The 13,075-nt window shown below is 44.5% G+C and overlaps 1 protein-coding gene across 1 annotated transcript; it reads right to left on the bottom strand.

Annotated features, from left to right (window-relative positions):
• Positions 1–1,902: 1,902 nt before the first annotated feature.
• Positions 1,903–12,104, bottom strand: LOC119730753. Its single transcript, XM_038203782.1, has 5 exons — positions 11,960–12,104; positions 11,377–11,633; positions 9,446–9,787; positions 3,570–6,324; positions 1,903–1,979 (listed from the first exon to the last, which is right to left on the bottom strand). The coding sequence occupies exons 1-5, from the start codon at positions 12,102–12,104 to the stop codon at positions 1,903–1,905; spliced, it is 3,576 nt and encodes a 1,191-aa protein (XP_038059710.1).
• Positions 12,105–13,075: the final 971 nt, after the last annotated feature.

The following is a 13,075-nucleotide window of genomic DNA, read 5'->3' as shown; positions in this document are numbered from 1 at the left end:
AGAGCCAGTGAGGCGTAGTGATTCGTGCCAGAGCCAGTGAGGGGTAGTGAGTCGTGCCAGAGCCAGTGTGGTGTAGTGAGTCGTGCCAGAGCCTGTGAGGTGTAGTGAGTCGTGCCAGAGCCAGTGAGGTGTAGGGAGTCGTGCCAGAGCCAGTGAGGTGTAGTGAGTCGTGCCAGAGCCAGTGAGGTGTAGTGAGTCGTGCCAGAGCCAGTGAGGTACAGTGAGTCGTGCCAGAGCCAGTGAGATTCAGTTAATCGTGCCAGAGCCAGTGAGGTGTAGGGAGTCGTGCCAGAGCCAGTGAGGTGCAGTGAGTCGTGCCAGAGCCAGTGAGTTGTAGTGAGTCGTGCCAGAGCCAGTGAGGTGTAGTGAGTCGTGCCAGAGCCAGTGAGGTGTAGTGAGTCGTGCTAGAGCCAGTGAGGTACAGTGAGTCGTGCCAGAGCCAGTGAGGTGTAGGGAGTCGTGCCAGAGCCAGTGAGGTGTAGTGAGTCGTGCCAGAGCCAGTGAGGTGTAGTGAGTCGTGCCAGAGCCAGTGAGGTACAGTGAGTCGTGCCAGAGCCAGTGAGGTGTAGTGAGTCGTGCCAGAGCCAGTGAGGCGTAGTGATTCGTGCCAGAGCCAGTGAGGTGTAGGGAGTCGTGCCAGAGCCAGTGAGGTACAGTGATTCGTGCCAGAGCCAGTGGGGTGTAGGGAGTCGTGCCAGAGCCATTGAGGTACAGTGAGTCGTGACAGAGCCAGTGAGTCGTAGTGAGACGAAGCTCTACCGCTATCCATAGGGAGTGAGATTCGTGAGTGACGGCTGAACTCTGAAGACTGCCTGAAGAGTCCATATAGTTGGGACCAGACTTAAGTATATTGTCGATCGACACATAGAGCTTCATAAAGCTAGGTAATTACAGAACTATAAAGCTGTGAAATAACTGGTGTATTTTTGTTGTTTTTTGAAGACTAAGATTGATAAGTATAACTCGAGTATTGTGATATATAATTGATTAATCATTGTAGGTGTAAGCCCTGATGTCTTTTCTGTTAAATTAAACTTTTCAGTAGACTTGTATCCGTTGAATAGAATGAATAAACATGAGCCGGTGAACGTGTTGGTGTTTATGTAAATTATTTCGTTCTGTTAGGAGCCATGGTATGTGCACGTACAAAGAGTTAAATAGTTCTTATTGTGTGTTGCTAAGAGATGTGTGTAAACGAAGGTAGAGATAGGGTGTTAGACGGGTGGGTCGTGATTGCCGGGAAAATTCAAGAAAGACAGAACGCTCAGAGCTGATAGTGATCGCACTGCGAAGTCGCCAAAATTTGCAATGGAAATTACTGCGATTTTGTTGTTGTTGTAGGCCAAAGGACGCCTTGCATACCGTGAGTATTATTCAGTTATTCAGTGATCTTTAGTACAACTGAATTTTGAGTTTTATGGTTCGTTTAGTGATTTTAATGACGTCTTCTGTAAACATATGCATTTGTATTGCACGTGATAGACGTGGTTCTAGGATCAGATTTTGATGGCGTCATTAGTTAATACATGAGTGTATTCGATTTCAACATATTGGAATATTTATTTAAATATTAAGGAAGAATGTTCAGAGTTTTGGTTGTCTTTTTAAAAAAATGATAAATCACGATATATTTTGCATGAGTAAGATATTCATATTCTGAGACTAAAGAGGGGTAAGGCTTGATTTAAAGACACCCGTTTTATTGTAAAAGCCCGTAGAAAGAATTTGGACATTTGATTAATATTACAGATGGCTCATTTGTGAGGCCGTAATGATCCAGCTGAAAGGCTTGTCCGGGAAGGACATGGATCCGTACTAGGAGAGAAGGACATGATGGTTGTTCCCCCCCCACACACACCGCACCCAAGGCGTTCTAACCGGTCCCTCCCTGCCAACCGTCGATCACAGACGACGAAAAAACGGCATGGTGGCGCCTTCAACACGGCAGCCCAAGATTTGGCCAAGACCCAGCACAAGACCTGGAGGACGGGAACACCAAGAGATTGCCAAGACAAATAAGTGATCAAGTGTGGTGGGCCCATCACTTGGTTGTAAAATAATAGATAATAGAAATTTTGATTGATATTGGTTTCACCGAATGTTGAGAGAAAAGCGCTGTTTTGATTGAAATTATTGAATTGGTGAATTGTTGAATAGTTGTAGAAAGAAAGAAAGAAAGAAAGAAAGTGGAAATTTCACTTCATTTTGGTTTGGATTCCAAAGATTTGGATTTGAAAAGGAAATCCATTGACTTGTGCACAAGAGGGTTATTTTTTTTTGATTAAGGAATTTCTATAATTTTTGTTTTGGTTTTATATTTCTATTAACTATTGAGTACATTTAATTTCACTATTTAGATTTTAATTGCTTGTTTATTTTGGTGTTTAAGTAATTAGTTTATTAAATTTCTTGATATTGATCAAACGTGTTAGTTTTGTTTCCTTTGTTTTTCAACCTTGTCTTTAGAGAGAGTGTTGGCAAACAGCCCGAAATTTAAGTTTCTGCGCGTTTTTACAGCCGCGCGTTACAGTTGGAAATAATACGCATGTTCTCAATATATATATATGTGAAACGAATCTTATAATCATACCCAAAGCTTCAGCAAATTCTACAAATTAGAATTTGTCATTTTATTTGGATGTTAGAGTTTGAATGAATCTCGGGGTCACCACACTCAAATGAAGTTGAGAGTTAGTATGTACCGTATACAGGGCGATAAAAGTATTCTACTATCGGCGTTAGAAAAGGTACGTACCTAGTGCTCTTCGCCCCTTTTTTCTGGTAATTCTGTGGAATGGAGGCAGTCTTCTCTTTGCATGCTATGTTTCTGGCAGATCGTGAGATGGAAATTCCATCAAAAAGATCTTTCAAGGTTTTTCCCATATGCTTTAGGCCAAATAGCTCTTTCTGAAGCTTTCTAATTTGCTCTGGAGTGTGTACGTTTTCGCCACCATCTTTATCAATTGCCTGATCCAAAATGCCCCTTTCGCATTCATACTGTCTCTTCATGTCTTCCATTGCAGCCAGAAGAATGTCGTTTCGGATTTCCTTGGATTTGTGTCTCTCATGTTTAATAGACATATCAAGATAGTCACCAACAGCGTCATTGTATGGTATGAGAGCATTTGCTTTGAGGAATGAGCCATACTTGGCGCTAGTTTTCACGATCATGTTTTCCTCTTCCATCAATTCCGAATTTTTTGTATCAATTGCTTTTTTGAAAGCTTCCTTGGTTTCTCTAGCATTTTTCTTTTCATTGATTTGTGTTTGAACTGCTTCAGAAAGGAATTCAGTGGGAAAAACCTCAAGGTCATACGTCATGTGCATATGAGTGGTGTAATGGTGACCGCACTCGGAACAATTCGTCCGTTGCTCATCGAAGCGACGTTTCGTGGACTGACGAAAGTTCTTATATGCAGCGAATACGTCAGAAGGTGGAGCACTCGACAAATTAGTCCCAATTATGCACGCACAACCTTGTAGTCTTGCATCATTTAATGTTTCCGTTGGAATTCCGGCCAGTCTACAATGAGGATGGCATATTTGCTCGTATACTGTGTTTTGTGTACCACTTGCACCGATTGGGACATATCTGACACATTCTGAATCTGCACAGACTGTTCTAGGATAGCCTAGCTCCACGCGCTTAAGGTCAAATCCAGGAAACTTCAATTTGGCTTTCAAGCTGTCCATATCTTTGTCAACCAGGTCAATTTGTTTCATAACCTCCTTGCCTTCTTGTATATTTTGTTGGATTGTCTTGGCCACTTCTGCCAAGGGTTTGCTCATGGCCAAGATGATTCTTCGAGTCTCATTCATACTCAAAGTATTCCGAATATTGTGGGGCGTCAAAAAGCTGATGTACTTAAATAGCTTCTTGGTTTCTTCAACAGACTTGTTCCAGCTGTCAGCATAAGTTGTTATCTCCACTGGGCTAAATTCCACCCCATTTTTCACACAAGCCAAAAAGCGGAAAGGCTCGTTATCAAAACAGAAGTAGTTGCTTGGAGAAGCTTCAATTCCAACCTGTTTATTCCTGAGCTCTCTGTTAAGGGTTGGCAAGGTGTCTCCAGGCTGATAGAATGTAGCTCGAGCATTGGTGAAGCAGAATACAATATTGTCTTTGGCCGACGAATGCAGATGGACCAAGAGTTCTTGGATGCAAAAGCGGAACATTGCTGTTAGACGAGAATTGTTAGGTTTGAGAAGTATGCACACAGCATGAATCTCCTCGTAGAAGGTCAGATGTGATAGTATATTGTCAAAGTTTTTCCGATCTTCTTGTATACCTTCAACATCTCCTATTCCTGGTGTGTCAATCAAGCGAACGATTTCCGTTCCAAAGGGGAAGACATAAGATTGAGGCTCTTTGGTTGCAGATTTTCCGGCTTCCATGTTCTCATTGGTGTCACTTTCCCCAACCATTATCTTCTTAATCGTCCCGTGTTGTGTAAAGGTGAAACTGGACGGTATTAAAACCTGAAAGTCCTTGGCATTCAATGCTTCCTGAAGATCAGCATAGTGAATATAGTTAATAAAACCATTGATCCACGTCGATTTTCCAACGCCTGTCTCACCCAGGATCAAGATGTTTGTCTCCTTCATACCCCGAAGATTTGACAATTCCTCAGAGAGAATATCGTGTGGATACGTGACGTAGTTCAGGCCGTGATCCTCCTCGTTACAACGCCAGAGTGATTTGTTTGGGTCAGATTCTCCGCATTTGCAGTAAAACATTTTAGTTTCTATGCCATATTCAACCAACTCTTTGCATTTGGAACACTTCCAATTGACAGGGTTGCCTAAACATTGACCATTTCCGGCCAAAGCATTTGGGCATCTTAGCTGGACAAATGTTCGGTTGTTTGGATTTTTTTGCTTGTAGGCTGTGCTCGTGAGTTGTAGGCATATCAGACACATCTCACAGTCTCGGCCCTCTTTGGTGTAGATGTCTTCCGATTTTCGACTTCCTTTTACAAAGCTATGAATGGTTGTCTTCTTTTCACCAGAGGGCCAAATATCCTCTCTTAGGTCTTGGTCCACAACAATGAATTTGTGGTCTTCCTCATGAGCATGAGTTTTTTGTAGTCGTAAAAAGAACTCTCGATTTTTCTCATCAAGATCGCTCTTTACATTCTCTTCGCCAGTCTTGTAGAGCACGTACACCATTTCCCTGTCGTCCACGGTAAATTCATCTTTCTTCCCGATGTAGATGATTCCCATCTTCTTCCATGATTTGATAGATTTAAGTTTGTTCAGATCTTTTTGAAACTCTCGAATGGAATCGTTGAAACTGCAACTGGAAAGTGTCCCAGGCAATTCTTCACCCAGGCATGCCTCGATGTTAGAGACACCTTCACTTCCAGACTTGACTTTCTTCACCAAATTTTGAAGCCTAGACTTAAAACCAGCTTCTTGCACAACGAACTTGTTTAAGATATCCTCTATCCTAGCTAGAGATCCTTCAGCGACATATTCGGCGCTGGCATGCAGATCATTTTGAATATCGTAGAGAGATTGTCTCTTTTTGGTGATTCCCTCCACAACCTGTGCACACTTTTTGATGATGTCGTCGTTGATTGATGTGTATTTTATTTGAAGTTGTATCTGGAAATTACAAATCTTGACGACAACATCCAGTGGCATCAACGTGTAAAGCAATGGAACCCCCTTCCCTTTGTTTGTAGCTTGAACTAGACTTGGGAGATTTTTTGCTAGTTCAACAGCACCTTCAAATGTCACAGGTAGATCCTTGTCAGGAGCCGACACATCCGCTTTACATTTGAAGGTGAACTTTTTGTGATTTTCTTTGTTTTTATCATCATATGATGCTTTTGCAGACCCTTTGACATCAACCAAACCTTCGATTTTTTTAATTTCTGCAGTCAATGCCCCTTTGACTTCAGTGACATTGTTATCTTCTGTGTTTTCGTACTCACAGGTAACCGTGCAAACTGCTCCCCAATCAATAGCAACAACCACATGGGTAGCATCGATGGTTTGCCCATTTAAAGGTGACAGAATTTCCAGGTCGATCTTATCTTTGTTCTGGCGAAGCATGATCTCTTCATTGACTGTTCTCAGCTTGTAGATTAGACTCATACTTTGAGCTCTAGCGCTCTTTCTTTCCTCCCCTAGGTAGGATCCTGATCCACTCAACTTGATCAGGCCGGCCAATAAACTCACCTGAAGCTCTGCCTCTACATTCAGTGTGTTGAATTTTTCCTGTATGTTGTCTGACATCACAATCTCTATCGAGGTATCCCCGAGATCCATTGTATAAACTGCATCGTCTTCAAGCTTCGAGCCAAACAGAGTATCACCCTGAAAAAGAAATGAATGCCACGTTACATCTAATTCATTTCTTAAAGTTTACTAATTGACCATTTAATCATTATTGATACCAAATGAGAGTTACGATTAGGCAAGGAAAACACTGAGGCCATTGATGAGGCCACACATGTACAAAGCATACAACCGATCCAATCATATTGTAACGTGCGTCACCAAGTCGGTCCCTTGCCTCTCTGGCCTGAGTCCCGATGGAATTGAAGCACCTGCGGTTAGGCCAAAAAAAAAAAGTCTCCGGTTTCTGGTATGGAGCTTGCCCCAAAAGTGGTGCGGCGACGCGGCTTTTTTTTTTTTTTACCTATTTTTTTTTTTGGCTTCACATGTCGGCTGATGACTGCAAATGGTGCCCGACTAAACTTAGTGCAAATATATGGGAGTCCAGAGAGGCCACATAAAGCTTATTCTCGATCATAACCCCATCTAAAAACACGTTAAAATTGTGCAGCGGCAGGATTCCAGTCAAACCAGTGAGTTTGGCGGTTTTGAGACATCATCTTGTATTGAAAAAAAAAACTTTTTCATTTTGCCGACGCGCATGGCTACGGCGACGCGCGCGCATACCAGAAACCGGAGACTTTTTTTTGGCCTTAGAGGCCATGGTAACAAGTGACGTACATCACTCCCAAATCTGCACCACCAGGGGAAAGCGCTAACTCTCTTGGGATTGAGAGGATCGGGTGAATAAACCTGTGGTTTTGGATGGATTAACCTGTGGTTTGGGTGGCTGACCGGTGGCCCTGGGTTACTGGCTGGTGGCTTAGTGGCTTAGGTGGCTGACCGGTGGTTAAGAGTTGGGGGGAGAATTACACCCTAGTTAGCAACAATTAGACAGTAAAGCAGAGTCATGAGATTTCTTTGGCTTCATTGGTCCCCCTAGCGAAGAAGTGAGGTTCATTCTCTCGCACTGTGCCTTTCGTAGGCCAACATGATCATATACATTCACATACAATAAATGCACATCATTGATACAGTACACAGGATTTCTTAACCAATGAAAATGCAGTATTAATTAGTAGATGACTTAAGCCGTGCCCACTAACAGCGCTGGCCAATTGGATTGCGATATTCTAGCATGAGTGACTCTGCACTAAAAAAAGGTCACTATACAGTTCATGTTAATGTATAAAAAGTATAGTTGATGATTCATCTCATGACCTCCCCCGAGTTTTCAGTCCCTAAACTGTTCAGTCTTAATTAATTAAATAGTTAAATTTTCCACTGTGTTCTGAACACGCACAAAATAAAATTAGGTTTGGCCCTACACCGACGTTTGAACACTGTATACTCAGTGTGTTACCTCCCGAGTGTGGAAAAAATCACTCGGGTGGGACTCGAACCCACGACCTCCTGCTTTCTAGTGCAGATGTCTTACCACTCGACCACCGAGCTAACGGGATCGGCAAAACCGGCAAAAGGGCAAAACCTAATTTGATTTATATCACCCCGACGCAAACATTCCATCTTATAATAGTTTATGCGGTACCCGCTGCTATGTACATCAAATTCGAACCAGCCAGCCGATCCCGTTAGCTCGGTGGTCGAGTGGTAAGACATCTGCACTAGAAAGCAGGAAGTCGTGGGTTCGAGTCCCACCCGAGTGATTTTTTCCACACTCGGGAGGTAACACACTGAGTATACAGTGTTCAAACGTCGGTGTAGGGCAAAACCTAATTTGATTTATATCACCCCGACGCAAACATTCCATCTTATAATAGTTTATGCGGTACCCGCTGCTATGTACATCAAATTCGAACCAGCCAGCCGATCCCGTTAGCTCGGTGGTCGAGTCGTAAGACATCTGCACTAGAAAGCAGGAGGTCGTGGGTTCGAGTCCCACCCGAGTGATTTTTTCCACACTCGGGAGGTAACACACTGAGTATACAGTGTTCAAACGTCGGTGTAGGGCAAAACCTAATTTGATTTATATCACCCCGACGCAAACATTCCATCTTATAATAGTTTATGCGGTACCCGCTGCTATGTACATCAAATTCGAACCAGCCAGCCGATCCCGTTAGCTCGGTGGTCGAGTCGTAAGACATCTGCACTAGAAAGCAGGAGGTCGTGGGTTCGAGTCCCACCCGAGTGATTTTTTCCACACTCGGGAGGTAACACACTGAGTATACAGTGTTCAAACGTCGGTGTAGGGCAAAACCTAATTTGATTTATATCACCCCGACGCAAACATTCCATCTTATAATAGTTTATGCGGTACCCGCTGCTATGTACATCAAATTCGAACCAGCCAGCCGATCCCGTTAGCTCGGTGGTCGAGTGGTAAGACATCTGCACTAGAAAGCAGGAGGTCGTGGGTTCGAGTCCCACCCGAGTGATTTTTTCCACACTCGGGAGGTAACACACTGAGTATACAGTGTTCAAACGTCGGTGTAGGGCAAAACCTAATTTGATTTATATCACCCCGACGCAAACATTCCATCTTATAATAGTTTATGCGGTACCCGCTGCTATGTACATCAAATTCGAACCAGCCAGCTGATCCCGTTAGCTCGGTGGTCGAGTGGTAAGACATCTGCACTAGAAAGCAGGAGGTCGTGGGTTCGAGTCCCACCCGAGTGATTTTTTCCACACTCGGGAGGTAACACACTGAGTATACAGTGTTCAAACGTCGGTGTAGGGCAAAACCTAATTTGATTTATATAACCCCGACGCAAACATTCCATCTGATAACGCACAAAATACTTAAACAGAGTTAAGATTTTGAATAACAGCCACATCCATTTAGAAGGGCAAAACATCTTAGAACAACTTTAAAATTAATAACTAATCCTTTTACAGTTTTATTAAGGTTTTATTTGCACATGTATAACAAAATAAAGTGGTTCATAATTCACCCTATAACTCGGTCCTCAATGTTTTAACTTTTAAAATCAACTGTAAAACGTTTAATAACTGAATTGAACTTCAAAACTAAACTTAAAAACTCTTTGACTTTTATAAATACTTATAAACTTCTGTGAAATTTTATACATAAGCTTTATGACTTCAACCTTATCACTTTAAAAATAAAAGTCCTCTTGGCCTCTTTCTAGTCGTACGGAACTCCTTGGCGGAAGACTCAGGTGATGGTGGTTACCTCTATGTGATCTGCCACCATCTTCTCCGCCGATTTGTCGCTTTCCGTTGATGAGCTTACCGCGGGAACCATCTCGGAGTGAAGCAGCTTCAACGACTTCTCCCAGTCTTTGGATGACCGGTCTGGCTCTGGTGGCATGGTAGATGGGGACCGTGACTCGGATGCTTGAAGCTTGGCGCCATCTTTCTTCCCATTATGTTTTCGGGAATCGGCGTGGCGGTCTAGGCTGAACTTCCTGGTGAAGAACTCCCCACAGGTGGTGCAGATGAAGGGCGATGGGTCGGCATGCACCTCCTGTACATGTCTGGCTAGGCTTGCCTCGATGCAAATTTCTTGTCGCAACTTCACGCACGATAAGGGTAGGAGGTGGTGTCGGTTGGTTTTGTCGGGGCTGGTTTGAACTCAGGCTTCTGTGTATTCGGCTTCCTCTGTAGCTTGTTGGCCCCGCGGTCCTCCACCCCCTCCCGGTCGCGTTTCCTGCCCTTGGCCGCCTTGTTCCCCTTATCTCAGGGTCGGTCATTCCTTCCATCCGGCATTACAATAGTGAATGGTGTGCCGTCAGCTCTTCGCTCTGTTAATGGATGGTTAGTGATGCCGCTTGTCAGCAAAAGTCATCGATTCATGCACCAACTTGATGGAGTCTACAGTGGCTCTGATGGCTGAAGTGGAACTTGTGGTGGCTGAAGTCGAGAGTGCAGAATTTACGAGGTCGATGTAACAAGGTTTAAACACAGAACTCCCTCCAAGACCACCAATGCAAATACACACACGTACGTACGTGATAAAAACAAAAGTGATGAAAGTTAAAGCAGTGCTCACTGGGAATTATTCTGGCTAAATTTTCGGCCCTGATGGGAGGAGTCGTATCTGTAATACGACTCCTCCCGTTCGCAGTCTTTTAAGGATTCTATTCCTTACTCACAGCTCCTCAGACTACGACGTATTTGAAGTGATGACAACGATTTCAGGCAACAAGCTTCTACGATGGCCACATTTTTCATGGACAGAGGGTACCCCTGACCATATCAAAGGCCTTGCGTTGAGTTTCTGTAACCGCAAGAAAGCACGTTCTCTATTGGCTACGTTTGCAAACAAGCGCATCCCTTTGGTCCTCACCTACCACCCGTTTAAACTGCGGGTTCGTACTATCATCCTTAAAAAGTTCCACACGCTAGAAGTTGAGCCTTTGACCAGCCACATCTTCAACAACGACTTAACTCCCTTCGTTGCTTTCAGACGTGTCCAACCCATTGGACAGACTTTAATCCGATCAATGCTCCCGCCAGTCTCCGCTGTTAACGACATCAACACCGGCACCACAGCTTGAAATCGCCCACGCTGTAATACGTGCAGGTCCATCCACAATCCACCGCAGATCGATGGTCCCAAAGGTAGTTATACACCCAGAGGATATTTCACTTGCGTATCTAGCAACCTGGTGTATTGTATCTCCTGTCAACTATGCGGTGTCCACAACATTAGCGAAACGACGCATCGTTTGGCTGACTGATATACTGAGCACCTTCGAAGTGTCCGACTCAATTTCCTCGGACACACTGTGGCGCGCCACCTCTCCAAGCCACCACGCACGTGTGACGACATGCGCGTGTGTGTCCTGACCATGACAACATCGAACGCCCAAGATTAGAACGCTCACGCCAGGCGGTTTGAAAGTGGATTTTTTCTGCATTCAAACAGTCAAAGCTCCGATAAAGGCCCAGCAGGGCCGAAAATTCAGCCAAAATAATTCCCGGTGAGCACTGCTTTAATATTTGTTTACGTACAAATGGCACACACTGTGCGTGGTTGCCGAGCAACCACGTGGTTCTTGGTTGATTCACCTTCAGTAAACACGTACAGGATGACAACTTTTTAGCAGATTCTTCTGCTAGATCTAGTAGATTTGTCTTCCTTTCTTGTATGGGCTAAACTTCGTAGTTCTGTAGCCTAGCGGGACATTGCCTCTGGCGTTTTGGGTATTGCCTGATGACGGAGAGTTGGGGATTTGATGCTGGTTCTTGCTCCTGGTCTGGAATCAGGCCCATTGTGATATCTTCACTGCCGTTTTCTTGTGTGGAAATGTGTTGTTCTTCCTTGATTTCTTCCAGTCGTTCAACAGAGGGCTTGAGGTTAGGTTGGCCTCCCTGGTATTTTCCTGTGTCGTCTGTCTTTTCCCCAAGTGGATTATCTTCCGGCAAGTGTACACCAACTTTATCAGCTGGTAGAGGTTCCTGCTCATCCTCTACGGCTCGGTCTCCGGCTCCACAGGAACGCTATCTCTCCCCTCGGTCTGCCATTTTCTTCTTTCGGGGCCTGTGTAGATCTTCAGTTTGTCATAATGTACAACCTTTGGCTTTGATTTTGGTTTCTCTTGGATCCTAAAGGTTACATCTGATAACATCTTCAGGACAAAATATGGGCCAATCCATTTGAACTGCAGCTTGGGAGACAATCCTTTCTTGCGTGCAGTGTTCTGCAGCGATCATAGTTAGGCTTTTGCCTCTGAAGATTTACTTTCATTTTGCTCTGAGCTCTTTGATGTGTCACACTCATCTTCTGTCTGACATTTGGTACAGTCAGTTGTCATGTGGTCATCACTGTCGGTTGGTAGTTCGGTAAACGCGTGTAGTCGTAGTGCTCTCTCCCGCCCCATAAGCATGGTGCAAGGTGACTCTCCGATGCTTTCTTGAGCCGTTATTCGGTATGCCTTTATCGAGTATGCCCACTGGACATCCAGATTTTTCTGTACTGGCTTTACAAACGGCCAAACCAAATTCATCAAGCTTCGGTTGAATCTTTTTAATGAACCCATCGGATTTAGGGTTCCAAGGGCAAGTTCGTGTCTGGTCGATCCCCAGCAATCTGCACATTTCTTTGAATATGGCAGACTGGGAGTTTGTGCCTAGGTCGCTTTGGATCTCCTTTGGATAGCCATACCTGCAAATAAATTGATTCATCAGAGTTTCTGCTATGGTCAATGTCTTCTGGTTGGGGTGTGCCGTATGCCTCAATCCACTTTGAAATGGATCTCCTACGAGAAGTACATACGCATTGCCACGGTTTCACCTGGGTAGGGGCCCCATAACATCTAGAGCGATTCTATGCACCTACTATGCACCTATTGTGTAATGCAGACGGGGAGCCCGGGGTTTCTTGTCTGGTGATTTTCTCCTTGCACACACCGTGCATTGGCGAACTTTGGAGCGCACATCGGCTGATACTCCTGCCCAGTAGTACCTTTGTCGGACCGTGTGTATGGTCTGGCGCACTCCTTGGTGACATGCCGTTTTACTATCATGGAGTTCATCCAGGACACTTTCCCTCAGACATGACGGCAAAATCACTTGCAACTTGCATTGTCTCCTGTCATCCGTTTCAAAGCGTCGATATGTTGCATCTTCAGCTGTTGCCACCGGACCCAATAGGCTTTGGTTGGTGCGGAATCATTGAAGATAGCTTCCCACTCTAGTCTGTTCCCTCCTTTCTCCTTAGCTCTCATGATAGGCCGGATTGTTGTATCGTCTAACTGCTTTCCCCTCAGTTCCTTCAGCGGACATTTTGGCGAGGGACTTATCGTTCTTTCCCCCGATCTGCATTCTCCGGTCCCCCGCCTCCAGAACGTTTTGCTGG

This window comes from Patiria miniata, unplaced genomic scaffold, assembly GCF_015706575.1.
Source record: "Patiria miniata isolate m_02_andy unplaced genomic scaffold, ASM1570657v1 HiC_scaffold_1, whole genome shotgun sequence".
NCBI classification, from domain to species: Eukaryota; Metazoa; Echinodermata; class Asteroidea; order Valvatida; family Asterinidae; genus Patiria; species Patiria miniata.
The sequence above is the reverse complement of the archived record's forward strand: the minus strand, read 5'-3'. Positions and strand labels throughout refer to the sequence as shown.